Source organism: Thalassophryne amazonica, chromosome 4, assembly GCF_902500255.1.
Source record: "Thalassophryne amazonica chromosome 4, fThaAma1.1, whole genome shotgun sequence".
NCBI lineage: Eukaryota > Metazoa > Chordata > Actinopteri > Batrachoidiformes > Batrachoididae > Thalassophryne > Thalassophryne amazonica.
The window spans coordinates 4,585,410-4,604,809 of record NC_047106.1 but is presented as its reverse complement, the minus strand read 5'-3'; the positions used below and the strand labels follow the sequence as shown (position 1 = coordinate 4,604,809).

The window sequence follows — 19,400 nt, the reverse complement described above, 5'->3', positions numbered from 1 at the left end:
ATTGATCCATTAAAGCAAAAGACTTCGTCAGTCAAAGTGAGGACAGTAAAAATCCTGAATCTGTTGCGATTGTCCTGGATCAAGACTTATGTCGTGTTCACACCAGGCGCAACGCGAGCGACAGCAGTGACAGGTTGCCAAGTAATCCCTATGGAAGGATGTGTTTTGGCGCCAAGCCACGCAGCACGACGCGATTGACGCAAATGAAGCGACGCGAGTGAATCGATTTTGAGCGATTGGCGCGTTTGTGGCGCGATATTGTGTCGCCTTACATTCCCCTCCTCCCCAAGTTGAAAATTCTGAACTTTTTCGTCTTGTCACGCCACGATGACCAATCAGGGACTGAATATGTAGTGACGTGGAGATGTCTGGAGTTTGACTGAGGATGTGAACATGTCCTGTCTCTGGTAGACAGCCTGTGAGCAGGACTTTTGTCCCTTTTGTCCTTTATTTCACAATTATGACAGAGTTTGGAAACCACACATAATTGAAACCACACCTTTCCAGGTGTCTCTGCCCACGTGTGTCTTGACGTCCCCAAGCAGAACAATGGAGCCCCTTAGAGGACTCCAGTCAGGGACTCCATGAAGGCCGAACACTCCGAACTGCTGTTCATTCAATTCAATTCATTCAATTCATTTCATTTATACAGCACCAAATCACAACAAAGCTACCTCAAGACACTTCACACAAGTAAGGTCTAACCTTATCAACCACTAGAGCAAGAACACAGGTGACAGTGGTAAGAAAAAAACTCTGTCTAATGATGTAAGGAAGAAAACTCAAGCAGACCAGACTCACAGGGATGAACCACTGCTTAGGCCATTCGACCAAAAAGGTTTACAATACAAAACACAACAACACACAACAATTGACGAGAGTCCATGCAGGCGTCTGGTCCACCGTCAGGGGGGTAGGGGAGGGGGGGTCATTGAGCAAATCGGTAGATCTGTTCCTGCAGTAGAGCCTGTTCTGTGTCTGTTACAGAAATCATCTAATCCAGCACGTGGGTCCAGCCGCATCTCGACAGAGAGAAAAAACAAACAGAATCCATGTAATAACCTCCAAATGGAAAACAGAACTATTTTTTAAACTGAATGTGTTCCAGATGAACACTGGATGACTGAAACAATGGATGCTTGTGGTAAATCCGTCCATTAAATTTGACTTCATGATGAGCGCTGACCACACGAGTGGACTCTGACCCAGAACAACAGGTGAGGACTTTGCCTAAATTTGCCTAAGAGCTGCAGAGTTTCTTCAACCAAAGACCATCAGCTCAGAGAGCAAAGAGAGCAGCATCATGATGGAGCAGATCTTGTTGGGAGTCTTGTTTCTCTCAGGTCAGTGAAATCTTTGACAGTGTTTGAGTGTTTCACCTTCCAGGGTGTTAATAGTCACACAGGTGTTGTCCTCACAGGGTGGTCCATCTGTCCCACACGTCCTCTCCGTCAGTACCACTACATTCCTCAGAACATGACCTGGACTGAAGCTCAGACCTACTGCAGACAGAACTACACCGACTTGGCCACCATCGAAAACACTGAAGAAATTAACCAGATGAACACAAACGTTTCATCTGCTGGTTCCAACTCTGAGGTCTGGATTGGACTGAACAGTTTCATCAGCTGGCAGTGGTCAGATGGTTCCACAGGAAGCGGGGCCGAATACAGATCCTGGGACAAGAGTCAGACAGATTTTCAGAATAGTTCTGACTACTGTGTTGTTAGCTTATTTGGAAATTGGATTTGTGTTTCCTGCGTAGACAGTTACCCGTTCATCTGCAATAAAGGTAAGAACAAGACAAAGTAATAAAAATAAAAGACAAAACAAAATGTTCATTTGTAAGAAATGCAAATTTCTTCAAATTATTCTTCCTGTAGGAACTCACCCGGATCCTGAGTTTGTTCTTGTACAACAACCAAAGAATTGGACCAGTGCTCAGACCTACTGCCGGGAAAACTTCTTCGACTTGGCCACTGTGAGAAACGAAACTGAGAACGAGAAGTTGATAGAACTGAGCAGGATATCGTGGATCGGCCTGTTCACATCTCTGAACACTTCGTGGTCTGACGGGAGCAAATCCTCGTTCACAAACTGGGATTCAGCTCAAGACCCACTGCATTTGGATGGCAAATGGTGTGTTGCTTCATCAGGAACATGGAGACTCAAAGCCTGTGAGACCAGATTACCATTTGTTTGTCACGGCGAGTCGTCTCCACCCAGTGAGTCCTTATTTTGAAGTGACTTCATTGCAAATATTTCAGTTTACTCTGTGAGATTTTACAGGCAACATGGAGGATGTGCAAATGTCTAATTTAATGGAAACCATGAACTTGGAATTTATAAATTTCAATTTGAAAAATGCACCAAATTTTGTTGGTAGAATACATCTCTAGGATGCTCCTGAACACATCATCAGTGATGTAACCTGGGGTCCTCGGGTGTTTCGGGTCTTTCAACATCAGACACCCTCACCCAGGCGACCCAGCCATGTTGATCAGACCCGGCTTGTGTTCAGGTGGCATTCGCTACTCCCCATGGATCACCTCTCCTGATCCAGAGCCATCTGGAGGCTTTCTCCACCTCCTCCATGATGTTCTTGATGGCTCTTTTCCTCTCCATCCCGGTAATGCCCAATGCACTCAAGGTTTTATAGAGTGATTGGCCCGCAAACCCTCTGCAGCCAACCTCGATGAGCATACACTTCGCCTTCCAGCCCTGCTTGCAGCAGTCTATGACCAGCTCCTCGTACTTGGCCCTCTTTCTCTCGTGGGCCTCATCCAGTCTGTCCTCCAATGGCACTGTCAGCTCCATCAGGATGATGTTCTTCGTCTCCTCTGAGACCAGGAGAATGTCTGGCCTCAGGGTGGTTGTGACAATGTGCTGGGGGAACTTCAACTGCTTCTCCAGGTCGACAGACAGCTGCCAGTCCTTCGCAGTCGCCAGTAGTCCTGGAGGGTTTCTGGCTCCTGCTGTTTTTCCCAGGCACTCGCCAGCCTTCACGAAGGCGATCGTCTGGGTGGTTGAGCGGGACCGTCTACTGCTGCTGATTCCCATGCTGATGGCTTCCGCAATGGGTCTCAGGACCTGGTTGTGGCGCCAGGTGTATCGCCCCTGCCAAAGAGCTACTGGGCAGCAGCTCAGGATGTGCTCCAACGTGCCCCTGCCTGGGCACTGCGGACATTTGGGAGACTCCGTCTTACCCCAGATGGAGAGGTTTGACAGGCTAGGCAGGATGTGGTATACTGCCTGGACAAGGAACTTTATGCGCTGTGGCTCCGCCCGCCACAGCTGTGTCCATGTGACTTTTCGGTCAATGGCCTGCTCCCACCTTGTCCAGGCACGCTGCTGCCTCTGGCCGACAGCTCTGCTAGTCCTCCGCTCCTCCACCTCTGCCCTCATCTCCTCCTGCACCAATCTGCGTCTCTCCCTCCCCTTGGCCTTCTCATACTGTGATGTTGTAAAGGTCCCCAGGCCAGCTCTACCACGGGCCACTGTTGCAACCAGGGCTCTGTGTCGTATCCGAGACTCTGCCTGTGATACAGCTTCATCGGCTCTCCACTTCCTCCCAGTTTTCACTTTAACCACTGCCTGGTCCACCCTGGAGTTGCTGGAGTCCCTGTACATCATTACTTCTCTAGCCCTTGTCACCTTAAACTCCTCTTCCAGTGATCTCAGGGGCAGTTGGAGCTTGGTGTTACGTCCATAGAGAGCAATGCTGCTAAGGCTCCTAGGCAGACCCTGCCATCTGCTGAGGAAGCTGCTGACTTTCCTCTCTAAGCCCTCCACGATTGAAATGGGAACCTCGTAGACGAGCAGAGGCCAAAGTACCCTGGGCAGGATGCCGTGTTGGTAGATCCAAGCCTTGAACTTACCAGGAAGTAAAAAATGTTTGTGTGAAATATATCCAGATGTCTTTCAAAGGACTCCATGGTCCCCTTTGATTGGCAGCTCGGTCCAACACTTTTGTTTCTGCTACAATTTTACACAGAATTTGGGCACTTTGAGAAGCAAATCAAGGTTGACTGCGTTTCTTCAGTTCCATAATTCTGACATTGACCAACACTGACATTTGTGGATTAAAAAAACATTCACATCTTCTATAACGTTGCTGCAGAAAGTGTGTTTTGGCATCTTGTTGCTGCTTTTTAATCTCTGTGGGTCAAAATCCTAAATTGTTTCCAGAAAAGCTTCATTCTGCTCATACTGGCAACATAATGTGAATGCTTTATTTAAATATTAAAGAACAAGATTATAGTTATATTATAACATTTTGCTCAAGGGCGTTTCCACAGACAGGTCTCGACACCGAACTTTTAATTTAGAGCTAATCTCCTCTTCCATTTTAGCCATAGTCACCTGACCAACCAGAGGCAGAATGTTCTGTAACCCGTTTACTCGCGCATCCTTCTGCTGAGCCTATTACTGAGTGAGGTGGGGGCGGAGCCTATCCCTCCATACAAATCCAATTATAAAGTTGAGTTTGTACAATGAAATAAAATAGACATTTGTCAAACAAAATCAAATAAGGTTTTTTCCAGGAAGGTATATGACGGGTAAAATAAGTACTGAACATGTCACCATTTTTCTCTGTAAATATATTTCTAAAGGTGCTATTCATATGAAATTTTCACCAGATTTTGGTAACAACCCAAGATATTCACACATACAAAGAAACCAAAAACAAACAAGTACATGAATAGGCGTTTTGGGGCAACTGTTTGTTGTGATTTGGTGCTATATAAATAAAATTGATTGATTGATTGATAAATGAAGTTATGTGTAATAATCAAATCAAATCAAATCAATTTTATTTATATAACGCCAAATCACAACAAACAGTTGCCCCAAGGCGCTTTATATTGTAAGGCAAGGCCATAGAATAATTACGGAAAAACCCCAACGGTCAAAACGACCCCCTGTAAGCAAGCACTTGGCGACAGTGGGAAGGAAAAACTCCCTTTTAACAGGAAGAAACCTCCAGCAGAACCAGGCTCAGGGAGGGGCAGTCTTCTGCTAGGACTGGTTGGGGCTGAGGGAGAGAACCAGGAAAAAAAAAAAAGACATGATGTAGAGGGGAGCAGAGATCAATCACTAATCTCACTTTATTGGGGTGATATGGTACTATGAGGTCCATAAGATAAGATGGGACCTGATTATTCAAAACCTTATAAGTAAGAAGAAGAATTTTAAATTCTATTCTAGAATTAACAGGAAGCCAATGAAGAGAGGCCAATATGGGTGAGATATGCTCTCTCCTTGTAGTCCCTGTCAGTACTCTAGCTGCAGCATTTTGAATTAACTGAAGTCTTTTCAGGGAACTTTTAGGACAACCTGATAATAATGAATTACAATAGTCCAGCCTAGAGGAAATAAATGCATGAATTAGTTTTTCAGCATCACTCTGAGACAAGACCTTTCTAATTTTAGAGATATTGCGCAAATGCAAAAAAGCAGTCCTACATATTTGTTTAATATGCGCATTGAATGACATATCCTGATCAAAATGACTCCAAGATTTCTCACAGTATTACTAGAGGTCAGGGTAATGCCATCCAGAGTAAGGATCTGGTTAGACACCATGTTTCTAACATTTGTGGGGCCAAGTACAATAACTTCAGTTTTATCTGAGTTTAAAAGCAGGAAATTAGAGGTCATCCATGTCTTTATGTCTGTAAGATAATCCTGCAGTTTAGCTAATTGGTGTGTGTCCTCTGGCTTCATGGATAGATAAAGCTGGGTATCTTCTGCTAACAATGAAAATTTAAGCAATGCTGTCTAATAATACTGCCTAAGGGAAACATGTATAAAGTGAATAAAATTGGTCCTAGCACAGAACCTTGTGGAACTCCATAATTAACCTTAGTCTGTGAAGAAGATTTCCCATTTACATGAACAAATTGTAATCTATTCGATAAATATGATTCAAACCACCGCAGCGCAGTGCCTTTAATACCTATGGCATGCTCTAATCTCTGTAATAAAATTTTATGGTCAACAGTATCAAAAGCAGCACTGAGGTCTAACAGAACAAGCACAGAGATGAGTCCACTGTCCGAGGCCATAAGAAGATCATTTGTAACCTTCACTAATGCTGTTTCTGTACTATGATGAATTCTAAAACCTGACTGAAACTCTTCAAATAGACCATTCCTCTGCAGATGATCAGTTAGCTGTTTTACAACTACCCTTTCAAGAATTTTTGAGAGAAAAGGAAGGTTGGAGATTGGCCGATAATTAGCTAAGATAGCTGGGTCAAGTTATAGCTTTTTAAGTAATGGTTTAATTACTGCCACCTTAAAAACCTGTGGTACATAGCCAACTAATAAAGATAGATTGATCATATTTAAGATCGAAGCATTAATTAATGGTAGGACTTCCTTGAGCAGCCTGGTAGGAATGGGGTCTAATAGACATGTTGACAGTTTGGAGGAAGTGACTAATGAAAATAACTCAGACAGAACAATTGGAGAGAAAGAGTCTAACCAAATACCAGCATTACTGAAAGCAGCCAAAGATAACGATATGTCTTTGGGATGGTTATGAGTAATTTTTTCTCTAATAGTTAAAATTTTATTAGCAAAGAAAGTCATGAAGTCATTACTAGTTAAAGTTAAAGAAATACTCAGCTCAATAGAGCTCTGACTCTTTGTCAGCCTGGCTACAGTGCTGAAAAGAAACCTGGGGTTGTTCTTATTTTCTTCAATTAGTGATGAGTAGTAAGATGTCCTAGCTTTACGGAGGGCTTTTTTATAGAGCATCAGACTCTTTTTCCAGGCTAGTGAAGATCTTCTAAATTAGTGAGACACCATTTCCTCTCCAACTTACGGGTTATCTGCTTTAAGCTACGAGTTTGTGAGTTATACCACAGAGTCAGGCACTTCTGATTTAAGGCTCTCTTTTTCAGAGGAGCTACAGCATCCAAAGTTGTGCTCAATGAGGATGTAAAACTATTGAGGAGATAATCTATCTCACTCACATAGTTTAGGTAGCTACTCTGCACTGTGTTGGTATATGCTGGCTGTCTGAGTGGTGTCCAAAAAATGAGGTGGGCTTCATTGATAATTGGCAAAGCTTAACAGTATTCCCTGAAAACTCCCTTCTCTCTGATCATTTTTTAATAACATTTACATTTACCCTGATGGACTACCCAGCAGTGGGGAATAAGTTTCATTACACTAGAAGTCTTTCAGAAAGCGCTGTAACTAGAGTTAAGGATATGATTCCTTCTTTATGTTCTCTAATGTCATATACCAACACAGAGCAGAGTAGCTACCTAAACTCTGTAAGGGAGTTAGAGTATCTCGTCAATAGTTTTACATCCTCATTGAAGACAACTTTGGATGCTGTAGCTCCTCTGAAAAAGAGAGCTTTAAATCAGAAGTGTCTGACTCCGTGGTATAACTCACAAACTCGTAGCTTAAAGCAGATAACCCATAAGTTGGAGAGGAAATGGCGTCTCACTAATTTAGAAGATCTTCACTTAGCCTGGAAAAAGAGTTTGTTGCTCTATAAAAAAGCCCTCCGTAAAGCTAGGACATCTTTCTACTCATCACTAATTGAAGAAAATAAGAACAACCCCAGGTTTCTTTTCAGCACTGTAGCCAGGCTGACAAAGAGTCAGAGCTCTATTGAGCTGAGTATTCCATTAACTTTAACTAGTAATGACTTCATGACTTTCTTTGCTAACAAAATTTTGACTATTAGAGAAAAAATTACTCATAACCATCCCAAAGATGTATCGTTATCTTTGGCTGCTTTCAGTGATGCCGGTATTTGGTTAGACTCTTTCTCTCCGATTGTTCTGTCTGAGTTATTTTCATTAGTTACTTCATCCAAACCATCAACATGTTTATTAGACCCCATTCCTGCCAGGCTGCTCAAGGAAGTCCTACCATTATTTAATGCTTCAATCTTAAATATGATCAATCTATCTTTGTTAGTTGGTTATGTACCACAGGCCTTTAAGGTGGCAGTAATTAAACCATTACTTAAAAAGCCATCACTTGACCCAGCTATCTTAGCTAATTATAGGCCAATCTCCAACCTTCCTTTTCTCTCAAAGATTCTTGAGAGGGTAGTTGTAAAACAGCTGACTGATCACCTGCAGAGGAATGGTCTATTTGAAGAGTTTCAGTCAGGTTTTAGAATTCATCATAGTACAGAAACAGCATTAGTGAAGGTTACAAATGATCTTCTTATGGCTTCGGACAGTGGACTTATCTCTGTGCTTGTTCTGTTGGACCTCAGTGCTGCTTTTGATACTGTTGACCATAAAATTTTATTACAGAGATTAGAGCATGTCATAGGTATTAAAGGCACTGCGCTGCGGTGGTTTGAATCATATTTGTCTAATAGATTACAGTTTGTTCATGTAAATGGGGAATCTTCTTCACAGACTAAAGTTAATTATGGAGTTCCACAAGGTTCTGTGCTAGGACCAATTTTATTCACTTTATACATGCTTCCCTTAGGCAGTATTATTAGACGGTATTGCTTAAATTTTCATTGTTACGCAGATGATACCCAGCTTTATCTATCCATGAAGCCAGAGGATACACACCAATTAGCTAAACTGCAGGATTGTCTTACAGACATAAAGACATGGATGACCTCTAATTTCCTGCTTTTAAACTCAGATAAAACTGAAGTTATTGTACTTGGCCCCACAAATCTTAGAAGCATAGTGTCTAACCAGATCGTTACTCTGGATGGCATTTCCCTGATCTCTAGTAATACTGTGAGAAATCTTGGAGTCATTTTTGATCAGGATATGTCATTCAAAGCGCATATTAAACAAATATGTAGGACTGCCTTTTTGCATTTACGCAATATCTCTAAAATCAGAAAGGTCTTGTCTCAGAGTGATGCTGAAAAACTAATTCATGCATTTATTTCCTCTAGGCTGGACTATTGTAATTCATTATTATCAGGTTGTCCTAAAAGTTCCCTAAAAAGCCTTCAGTTGGTTCAGAATGCTGCAGCTAGAGTACTGACGGGGACTAGCAGGAGAGAGCATATCTCACCCGTGTTGGCCTCTCTTCATTGGCTTCCTGTTAATTCTAGAATAGAATTTAAAATTCTTCTTCTTACTTATAAGGTTTTGAATAATCAGGTCCCATCTTATCTTAGGGACCTCGTAGTACCATATTACCCCATTAGAGCGCTTCGCTCTCAGACTGCAGGCTTACTTGTAGTTCCTAGGGTTTGTAAGAGTAGAATGGGAGGCAGAGCCTTCAGCTTTCAGGCTCCTCTCCTGTGGAACCAGCTCCCAATTCAGATCAGGGAGACAGATACCCTCTCTACTTTTAAGATTAGGCTTAAAACTTTCCTTTTCGCTAAGGCTTATAGTTAGGGCTGGATCGGGTGACCCTGGACCATCCCTTGGTTATGTTGCTTTAGACGTAGACTGTGGGGGGGTTCCCATGATGCACTGTTTCTTTCTCTTTTTGCTCCGTATGCATCACTCTGCATTTAATCATTAGTGATCGATCTCTGCCCCCCTTCTCGGCATGTCTTTTTCCTGGTTCTTTCCCTCAGCCCCAACCAGTCTCAGCAGAAGACTGCCCCTCCCTTGAACCTGGTTCTGCTGGAGGTTTCTTCCTGTTAAAAGGGAGTTTTTCCTTCCCACTGTGGCCAAGTGCTTGCTCATAGGGGGTCGTTTTGACCGTTGGGGTTTTACATAATTATTGTATGGCCTTGCCTTACAATATGGAGCGCCTTGGGGCAACTGTTTGTTGTGATTTGGCGCTATATAAGAAAAAAGTTGATTGATTGAAGTTGATTGATATGGCATTGGAGAACATAACAAAGAAGGAATCATATCCTTAAACCTAGTTACAGCGCTTTCTGAAAGACTTCTAGTGTAATGAAACTTATTCCCCACTGCTGGGTAGTCCATCAGAGTAAATGTAAATGTTATTAAGAAATGATCAGACAAAAGGGAGTTTTCAGGGAATACTGTTAAGTCTTCAGTTTCCATACCATAAGTCAGAACAAGATCTAAGATATGATTAAAGTGATGGGTGGACTCATTTACTTTTTGAGCAAAGCCAATAGAGTCTAATAATAGATTAAATGCAGTGTTGAGGCTGTCATTCTCAGCATCTGTGTGGATGTTAAAATCGCCCACAATAATTATCTTATCTGAGCTAAGCACTAAGTCAGACAAAAGGTCTGAAAATTCACAGAGAAACTCACAGTAACGACCAGGTGGACGATAGATAATAACAAATAAAACTGGTTTTTGGGACTTCCAATTTGGATGGACAAGACTAAGAGACAAGCTTTCAAATGAATTAAAGCTCTGTCTGGGTTTTTGATTAATTAATAAGCTGGAATGGAAGATTGCTGCTAATCCTCCGCCCCGGCCCGTGCTACGAGCATTCTGACAGTTAGTGTGACTCGGGGGTGTTGACTCATTTAAACTAACATATTCATCCTGCTGTAACCAGGTTTCTGTAAGGCAGAATAAATCAATATGTTGATCAATTATTATATCATTTACTAACAGGGACTTAGAAGAGAGAGACCTAATGTTTAATAGACCACATTTAACTGTTTTAGTCTGTGGTGCAGTTGAAGGTGCTATATTATTTTTTCTTTTTGAACTTTTATGCTTAAATAGATTTTTGCTGATTATTGGTGGTCTGGGAGCAGGCACCGTCTCTACAGGGATGGGGTAATGAAGGGATGGCAGGGGGATAGTCACGGTTTGGAGGATTTAAGAAAATTGGCCAGATTTCTAGAAATGAGAGCTGCTCCATCCAAAGTGGGATGGATGCCGTCTCTCCAACAAGACCAGGTTTTCCCCAGAAGCTTTGCCAATTATCTATGAAGCCCACCTCATTTTTTGGACACCACTCAGACAGCCAGCAATTCAAGGAGAACATGCGGCTAAACATGTCACTCCCGATCTGATTGGGGAGGGGCCCAGAGAAAACTACCAGAAAAATATCAGAGGGACAGCTCAGGTGGGACGGTTTGGAGACAAAGTCAGAGAGGCGAGATTGAGATGGTTTGGACATGTGCAGAGGAGGGACCCAGGGTATATAGGGAGAAGGATGCTGAGGATGGAGCCACCAGGCAGGAGGAGAAGAAGGAGGCCAAAGAGGAGGTTCATGGATGTACTGAGAGAGGACATGCAGGTGGTTGGTGTGACAGAGGAAGATACAGAGGACAGGGTGAGATGGAAACGATTGATCTGCTGTGGCGCCCCCTAACGGGAACAGCCGAAAGACAAAGAAGAAGAAGTTAGCTGTTAGCTGTTTTTCAGTTAGCTTTATATACATTTAACTGTTTTCATAGCGATAAATACATTTTTAGATTCATATAGTGTTATTTTAAGTAAATTTTTAGATTGCTAGCTTTATATTCATTTAGCTAGTCACATAGCTTTGCATGAATTTATGTTCAGTTAGCTGTTTTTCAGTTAGCTTTATATACATTTAACTGTTTTCATAGCGATAAATACATTTTTAGATTCATATAGTGTTATTTTAAGTAAATTTTTAGATTGCTAGCTTTATATTCATTTAGCTAGTCACATAGCTTTGCATGAATTTATGTTCAGTTAGCTGTTTTTCAGTTAGCTTTATATACACTTAACTGTTTTCATAGTAATAAATACATTTTTAGATTCAGATAGTGTTATTTTACATCAATTTTACAATTTTACTTTGTTAGCTTTATATCCATTTAGCTATTGCTTTGCATGAAATTATGTTCATAGTGATGAATACATTTTTAGATTCAGATAGTGTGATTTTAAGTACATTTTAGATTGCTAGCTTTATATTCATTTAACAATTTGCATATCTTTGCTTTAATTTATGTTCAGTTACCTGTTTTTCAGTTACTTTCAGATTCAGTTAGCTTTATACACACTTATCTGTTTTCATAGTGATAAAGGTTTCAACTGTGATATAATGTTTAAATGCATTTAGATTTGGTTAGCTTTATATTCCCTCAGCCCCAACCAGTCCCAGCAGAAGACTGCCCCTCCCTGAGGCTGGTTCTGCTGGAGGCTTCTTCCTGTTAAATGGGAGTTTTTCCTTCCCACTGTCGCCAAGTGCTTGCTCACAGGCGAGTCATTTTGACCGTTGGGGTTTTTCTGTAATTTTTCTGTAATTGTTGTATGGCTCTTGCCTTACAATATAAAGCGCCTTGGGGCGACTCTTTGTTGTGACTTGTGGCGCTATATAAATAAATAAATAAATTTGATTTGATTTGATTTGATATTCCGTTTGTTAGCTTACAAGCTATAGTTACGTTGCGCTAGATGAATTGTTTTCGGTTTAGATTGAGTCAGATTTATTTTCAGTCAGTTTTAGATTGTTTCAGGTAGGTTTCCCTGGAGCTGCACTCACTTTGGTTTTGACTAGGTTGGCTTTGTGTTTTTGTTGTTGTTGTTTTACAACACATATATTGTTAATTCAAGTATGGCAGTGGTAGGTCCATGACCTATACGGGATCTAGGCGCTCCCGCCGTCACGAGCCTCCCAGCTAACTGGGTTATAGCAGTGGGTAGATGGGACTCATTAGCCCTGTTAAGGCGGTCCAACTAGGGGAAGGAAAACCCTGATGTTAAATCCCCAGCCTGGGTTACTGCCCCCGTGCCTCCGAGGAAGGTTCTTTAGCCAGAGACTAGGAGAAGGTCACTCTGATGTAAAACCTACAGCCTGGTGGTCGCCACAGCTGTCTCAGCTTGTCTGTGCCACTGTGGAGTGCTACCTTGCCTAAAGAGTGGAATTGGTGTGTGCGAGCTGATCCCCACTTTAAGCAACGAGTGCAGGCGGGAAGGAAAGCCCTGCAGTGATGGGGAGAGGTGAAAACAGCAGGTGCATGATGGCACTGGGAGCTGCAGTCTCGATCCTGCATGCAGGCGGCTCAGGAGCTATGGTCGTTTGATTGCTGACCCGAGACAACAGCATCATCCGGCAGGGCCCTGGGTGACCAAGCAGCCCTGTTTAGGGATAGCCCTGCTTGCTCCACATGGAGACAGACCTAGAAAAGGTGGTCTAAACATGGCTTGTCTCACTAGACCCGGTTGGCTCACTGCTGCCAACGGGCATCACTACACGCGGTGCGAAAAGAAAAACAAAAAACCTGAAAATTGCGTGCTGGAATGTACGCACAATGATGGACACGGACAATAGCGATCATCCTCGAAGACAATCAGCCTTAGTCGCCAAAGAGCTAGCAAGGCTTGACATAGACATTGCTGCACTCAGCGAGGTGTGCTTTGCAGACCAAGGGTCACTCACCGAGGAAGGCACAGGCTACACACTGTTCTGGTCAGGGAAGGCTAAAGAAGATCGTCGACTCTCAGGGGTCGGGTTCATGATTAAGAGCGCCATAGCACATAGGTTACACAGTTTTCCAGTTGGACATTCTGACCGACTCATGTCACTCCAGCCCCCATCAACAACAAGGATTTTGCCACTATTGTTAGTGTGTATGCCCCAACCATGCAGGCCGACATCGGAGTTAAGGAGGCTTTCTATAGCGATCTGCACAACCTTCTACAGCGCATCGACACCCAGGACAAGCTCCTCATCATGGGAGATTTCAACGCCAGAGTGGGCCGCGACTCTGATGTATGGAAGGTCGTGTTAGGGAAACATGGCATAGGCAACTGTAACAACAATGGCCGCCTGCTGCTGGAGTTCTGCTCTGCACATGACTTGCCGATCACCAACAGCCTGTTCCAACAGAAAGAGAGATTCAAAGCAACCTGGAGACACCCACGCTCCAAACACTGGCACCTTCTGGACTACATTCTGACGTGACAGCGTGATAGAAGAGACGTACTACATACCAGGGTGATGACTAGCGCGGATTGCTATACGGATCATCGCTTGGTCCGTTCCATGATTGCTTTCACTTTCAAGCCCCCTCCTAAGAAGAAAGGCCCACAGTTTAAGAAGCTACAAGTTCACAAGCTGCAAGACATAGACACAAAAATGGAGTTCCAGGCCAAACTAGAGGAGAGACTGGGTGGAGAAGAAGGCCTGCCTGACAACCCTGAACAACAGTGGATGAGATTAAAGACCATCCTTCAGGAGATGGCAGCAGAAGTAGTGGGCATCTCAGCCAGGAAAAATAAAGACTGGTTTGATGAGTCTGATGCATAGATCCAGGTACTACGAGAAAAGAAACATGCATGCCACAAGACTCTTTTAGCTAAACCTGATGACCACTCTGCCAAGACAGCTTACAGAAATGCCTGCTCCACACTGCAAAGCAAGCTCCGCATACTGCAGAACGACTGGTGGCTAGCTTTTGAGGAGAAGACACAACAACATGCCGATGCCGGAGACATGCGCTCCTTTTATGAAGCCTTTAAGACCATCCATGGGCCAGCACATCAAGTGCAAGCACCCCTGCGCTCCTCAGACGGCTCCACCCTTCTGACGGACAAGGAAGCCATTATGCAGCATTGGTCAGAACACTTTGAAAACCTCTTCAGTGACAAGCGCACTGTGCAAGAGTCATCAATTGAGAAGATTCCCCAGGTGGAGGTGAAATGGGAACTTGATGACCCCCCAACACTTGAAGAGATCCGAAAGGCCACCACACAGCTGAATCCAGGGAAGTCTCCTGGCATAGATGGCATCCCAGCAGAGGTGTACCAAAATGGAGGTGAGGCAGTCCTCGACAAGCTTCAAATTCTCTTCTCCAGTTGCTGGGAAAAGGAAATGGATCCACATGACCTTCGGGATGCGGTCATTGTCTCCCTGTGCAAGAACAAGGGCGACAAGTCCGACTGTCCGGGGCATCACTCTCCTCTCAATAGCAGGTAGGATTTTGGCTTGAGTGCTGCTCAACAGGCTTACCCCTACCATAGTGCATGAAAATACTCCCGAGAGTCAGTGCGGATTTTGGGCCAACAGGGGAACCACCGACATGATCTTCGTCCTGAGACAGATCCAGGAGAAGTGCAGAGAACAGAACATGGCCCTTTATGCAGCCTTCATAGACCTAACCAAGGCTTTTGACACGGTCAGTCGTGAGGGTTTGTGGAAGATTCTTGCATGCCTTGGCTGCCCTCCAAAGCTCCTCACCATCATCCGCCAGCTGCATGAAGGCCAGATGGGACAAGTGAAGTACAACAGGACTCTGTCCGGCAGCTTCCCCATCTCAAATGGCATAAAACAAGGTTGCATCCTCGTGCCCACTATGTTCTCCATCTTCTTCAGCATGATGCTTCGTGAGGCCACTTGACAGATGGCATCTATATCCGCTTCAGAACCAACGGAAGTCTGTTTAACTTGCGGTGCCTTCTGTCCCACACTAAGATCACAGAAGAGCTAATCATGGAGCTGCTCTTCACAGATGACTGCGCCCTCGTCGCCCATACGGAGCAAGCCTTGCAGCACATTGTCAACTGTTTTGCTGAAACAGCAAGAGCCTTCGGCCTCACCATCAGCCTGAGAAAGACAGAAGTGCTATATCAACCGGTCCCCCATACAGCATATACCCCACCCCAAATCAACATCAAGGGTACCAGCCTGAATGCAGTAGAGCACTTTACGTATCTTGGTAGTGTTATCTCAAACGATGCATCTGTTGCCAAGGACCTAGACAGTCGCCTTGCCAAGGCCAGCAGTTCTTTTGGTCGACTCTCAAAGAAAGTCTGGCAGAATCATGCACTGCGCCTTTCCAAAAAAGTGCAGGTCTACAGAGCCATTGTGGTCCCTACCCTCCTGTATGGAGCTGAAACCTGGGTTCTGTATCGCCAGCAGATCAGATTACTGGAACGCTTTCATCAGCGTTGTCTCCGAAACATCTTAGGGATCAAGTGGCAGGACTACGTCTCAAATGAGGACATCCTTACCAGAGCCAAATTGCCCAGCATGGAGTCTATTATACTCAAACAACAGCTTCCCTGGGCAGGTCACGTAGCCAGGATGGATGATACACGCATGCCGAAATTAATTCTCTTTGGCGAGCTCAAGGAAGGGAGACGAAACCAAGGGGCCTCCAAAAAGCGCTATAAGGACCAGCTGAAGAAACAGCTCTCCCTTGCAGCCATTCAGCATCAGTCATGGCAGCATCTAGCTACAGATAGACTCAGCTGCCGTTCCAGCATCAAATCCGCCAGCCTGAAGTTTGAGGCAGAAAGAAGTGAGGCCACACACCACAAGCGTCAAAGACAGAAAGAGCGGGCAGCAGAACAAGCCCAGCATACTCAAGTGTTCATTTGTCCCAAGTGTAACAGGTCTTGTGCATCCCGCATCGGACTTTTCAGCCACCAGAGGGCTTGTAGAAAATAAACTAAAAAAAAAAAAAAAAAAAAAAAATGAAGGCCTTCCCACTATCCTCGCAAGCAAGGAAACTGCCAACAACTCATAACCATCCCAAAGACATATCGTTCTCTTTGGCTGCTTTCAGTGATGCCGGTATTTGGTTAGACTCTTTCTCTCCGATTGTTCTGTCTGAGTTATTTTCATTAGTTACTTCCTCCAAACCATCAATATTTCTATTAGACCCCATTCCTACCAGGCTGCTCAAGGAAGCCCTACCATTAATTAATGCTTCGATCTTAAATCTGATCAATCTATCTTTATTAGTTGGTTATGTACCACAGGCTTTTAAGGTGGCAGTAATTAAACCATTACTTAAAAAGCCATCACTTGACCCAGCTATCTTAGCTAATTATAGGCCAATCTCCAACCTTCCTTTTCTCTCAAAAATTCTTGAAAGGGTAGTTGTAAAACAGATAACTGATCATCTGCAGAGGAATGGTCTATTTGAAGAGTTTCAGTCAGGTTTTAGAATTCATCATAGTACAGAAACAGCATTAGTGAAGGTTACAAATGATCTTCTTATGGCTTCGGACAGTGGACTCATCTCTGTGCTTGTTCTGTTAGACCTCAGTGCTGCTTTTGATACTGTTGACCATAAAATTTTATTACAGAGATTAGAGCATGCCATAGGTATTAAAGGCACTGTGCTGCGGTGGTTTGAATCATATTTATCTACTAGATTACAATTTGTTCATGTAAATGGGGAATCTTCTTCACAGACTAAGGTTAATTATGGAGTTCCACAAGTTTCTGTGCTAGGACCAATTTTATTCACTTTATACATGCTTCCTTTAGGCAGTATTATTAGACAGCATTGCTTAAATTTTCATTGTTACGCAGATGATACCCAGCTTTATCTATCCATGAAGCCAGAGGACACACACCAATTAGCTAAACTGCAGGATTGTCTTACAGACATAAAGACATGGATGACCTCTAATTTCCTGCTTTTAAACTCAGATAAAACTGAAGTTATTGTACTTGGCCCCACAAATCTTAGAAACATGGTGTCTAACCAGATCCTTACTCTGGATGGCATTACCCTGACCTCTAGTAATACTGTGAGAAATCTTGGAGTCATTTTTGATCAGGATATGTCATTCAATGTGCATATTAAACAAATATGTAGGACTGCTTTTTTGCATTTGCGCAATATCTCTAAAATTAGAAAGGTCTTGTCTCAGAGTGATGCTGAAAAACTAATTCATGCATTTATTTCCTCTAGGCTGGACTATTGTAATTCATTATTATCAAGTTGTCCTAAAAGTTCCCTGAAAAGCCTTCAGTTAATTCAAAATGCTGCAGCTGGAGTACTGACAGGGACTAGAAGGAGAGAGCATATCTCACCCATATTGGCCTCTCTTCATTGGCTACCTGTTAATTCTAGAATAGAACTTAAAATTCTTCTTCTTACTTATAAGGTTTTGAATAATCAGGTCCCATCTTATCTTAGGGACCTCGTAGTACCATATCACCCCAATAGAGCGCTTCGCTCTCAGACTGCAGGCTTACTTGTAGTTCCTAGGGTTTGTAAGAGTAGAATGGGAGGCAGAGCCTTCAGATTTCAGGCTCCTCTCCTGTGGAACCAGCTCCCAATTCAGATCAGGGAGACAGACACCCTCTCTACTTTTAAGATTAGGCTTAAAACTTTCCTTTTTGCTAAAGCTTATAGTTAGGGCTGGATCAGGTGACCCTGAACCATCCCTTAGTTATGCTGCTATAGACTTAGACTGCTGGGGGGTTCCCATGATGCACTGAGTGTTCTCTGCTGTCTTCCACAACATGTCTTTTTCCTGATTCTCTCCCCTCAGCCCCAAACAGTCCCAGCAGAAGACTGCCCCTCCCTGAGCCTGGTTCTGCTGGAGGTTTCTTCCTGTTAAAAGGGAGTTTTTCCTTCCCACTGTCGCCAAGTGCTTGCTCACAGGGGGTCGTTTTGACCATTGGGGTTTTTCTGTAATTATTATATGGCTTTTGCCTTACAATATAAAGCGCCTTGGGGCAACTGTTGTTGTGATTTGGTGCTATATAAATAAAATTGATTTGAATTGATTTGATATGGTACTATGAGGTCCCTAAGATAAGATGGGACCTGATTATTCAAAACCTTATAAGTAAGAAGAAGAATTTTAAATTCTATTCTGGAATTAACAGGAAGCCAATGAAGAGAGGTCAATATGGGTGAGATATGCTCTCTCCTTCTAGTCCCCGTTAGTACTCTAGCTGCAGCATTTTGAATTAACTGAAGGCTTTTCAGGGAACTTTTAGGACAACCTGATAATAACGAATTACAATAGTCCAGCCTAGAGGAAATAAATGCATGAAAGTTATCAAAGATAACTTTCAGTCATCTGATTATCTGTTATCGAAGTTAATTTTTTGATTATCTGTGGCCACCACTGCCCACCACACACACACACACACACACACACACACACACACACACACACACACACACACACACACACACACACACACACACACACACACACACACACACAGCGGATGCAGCCAGATCCGCATTGATATCCGGAACAAGTTTTATGCCGGATGCCCTTCCTGACGCAACTCCAGGTTTACCTGGAGAAACACACACAGTCACTGGTGTTCCAAAGAGGTCTCCCATCCAAGTACTAACCAGGTCCCACACTGCTTAGTCCACTGTGAGTACTGTACAAATGTATCTAAAAGTTTGAACTTGGTTGTGTTTGTTCCACAGCTCCAGGGCAGACTGACGGAGGGTGGAGTGGGCGGAGTCAGCCTGAAGTGGAGAGAGCAAGCTGATGGGAAGGTTTTCATCAAAGAGAGCGACGGTTCAGAGAAAACCCCCCAAAAAAGAAAATTGTTACAGCAAAAAAAAGAATGAGCTCTGAAAGTTAAATCTGACTTCAGTGCAAACAGTTTTGCTGCCTCGTCGTTTCCACTGATGACGCCTCTGACAAAGGTTTGATGCTTCAGTAGGACTCTAAACTGTTCCATTTTATTTTAAACAATAACCTGCAGTTATTTAGTAATTTGTCTTTTGCTTTATAATCTGAAATAATTTGATATAATTGATTTTGATATTTGATTTTGTGATGTATGTTGAGT

General features: G+C 43.3%; 1 protein-coding gene across 1 annotated transcript; it reads left to right on the top strand.

Moving 5' to 3' along the window:
• The first annotated feature begins 1,172 nt into the window (after positions 1-1,172).
• LOC117509312 (secretory phospholipase A2 receptor-like) lies at positions 1,173-19,137 on the top strand. The gene is made up of 4 exons (XM_034168975.1): positions 1,173-1,343; positions 1,421-1,792; positions 1,884-2,225; positions 19,030-19,137. Exons 1-4 carry the CDS (start codon positions 1,304-1,306, stop codon positions 19,092-19,094), a joined length of 819 nt encoding a protein of 272 aa, XP_034024866.1. The 5' UTR covers positions 1,173-1,303; the 3' UTR covers positions 19,095-19,137.
• Positions 19,138-19,400: the final 263 nt, after the last annotated feature.

Bases quoted from the DNA above. Each gene is read 5' to 3' on its own strand.
- LOC117509312 (XM_034168975.1), top strand. From the start codon at position 1,304: ATGATGGAGCAGATCTTGTTGGGAGTCTTGTTTCTCTCAG. The intron at 1,793-1,883 runs GTAAGAACAAGA...TTCTTCCTGTAG, and splicing joins CCCGTTCATCTGCAATAAAG to GAACTCACCCGGATCCTGAG. The intron at 2,226-19,029 runs GTGAGTCCTTAT...TTTGTTCCACAG, and splicing joins CGGCGAGTCGTCTCCACCCA to CTCCAGGGCAGACTGACGGA.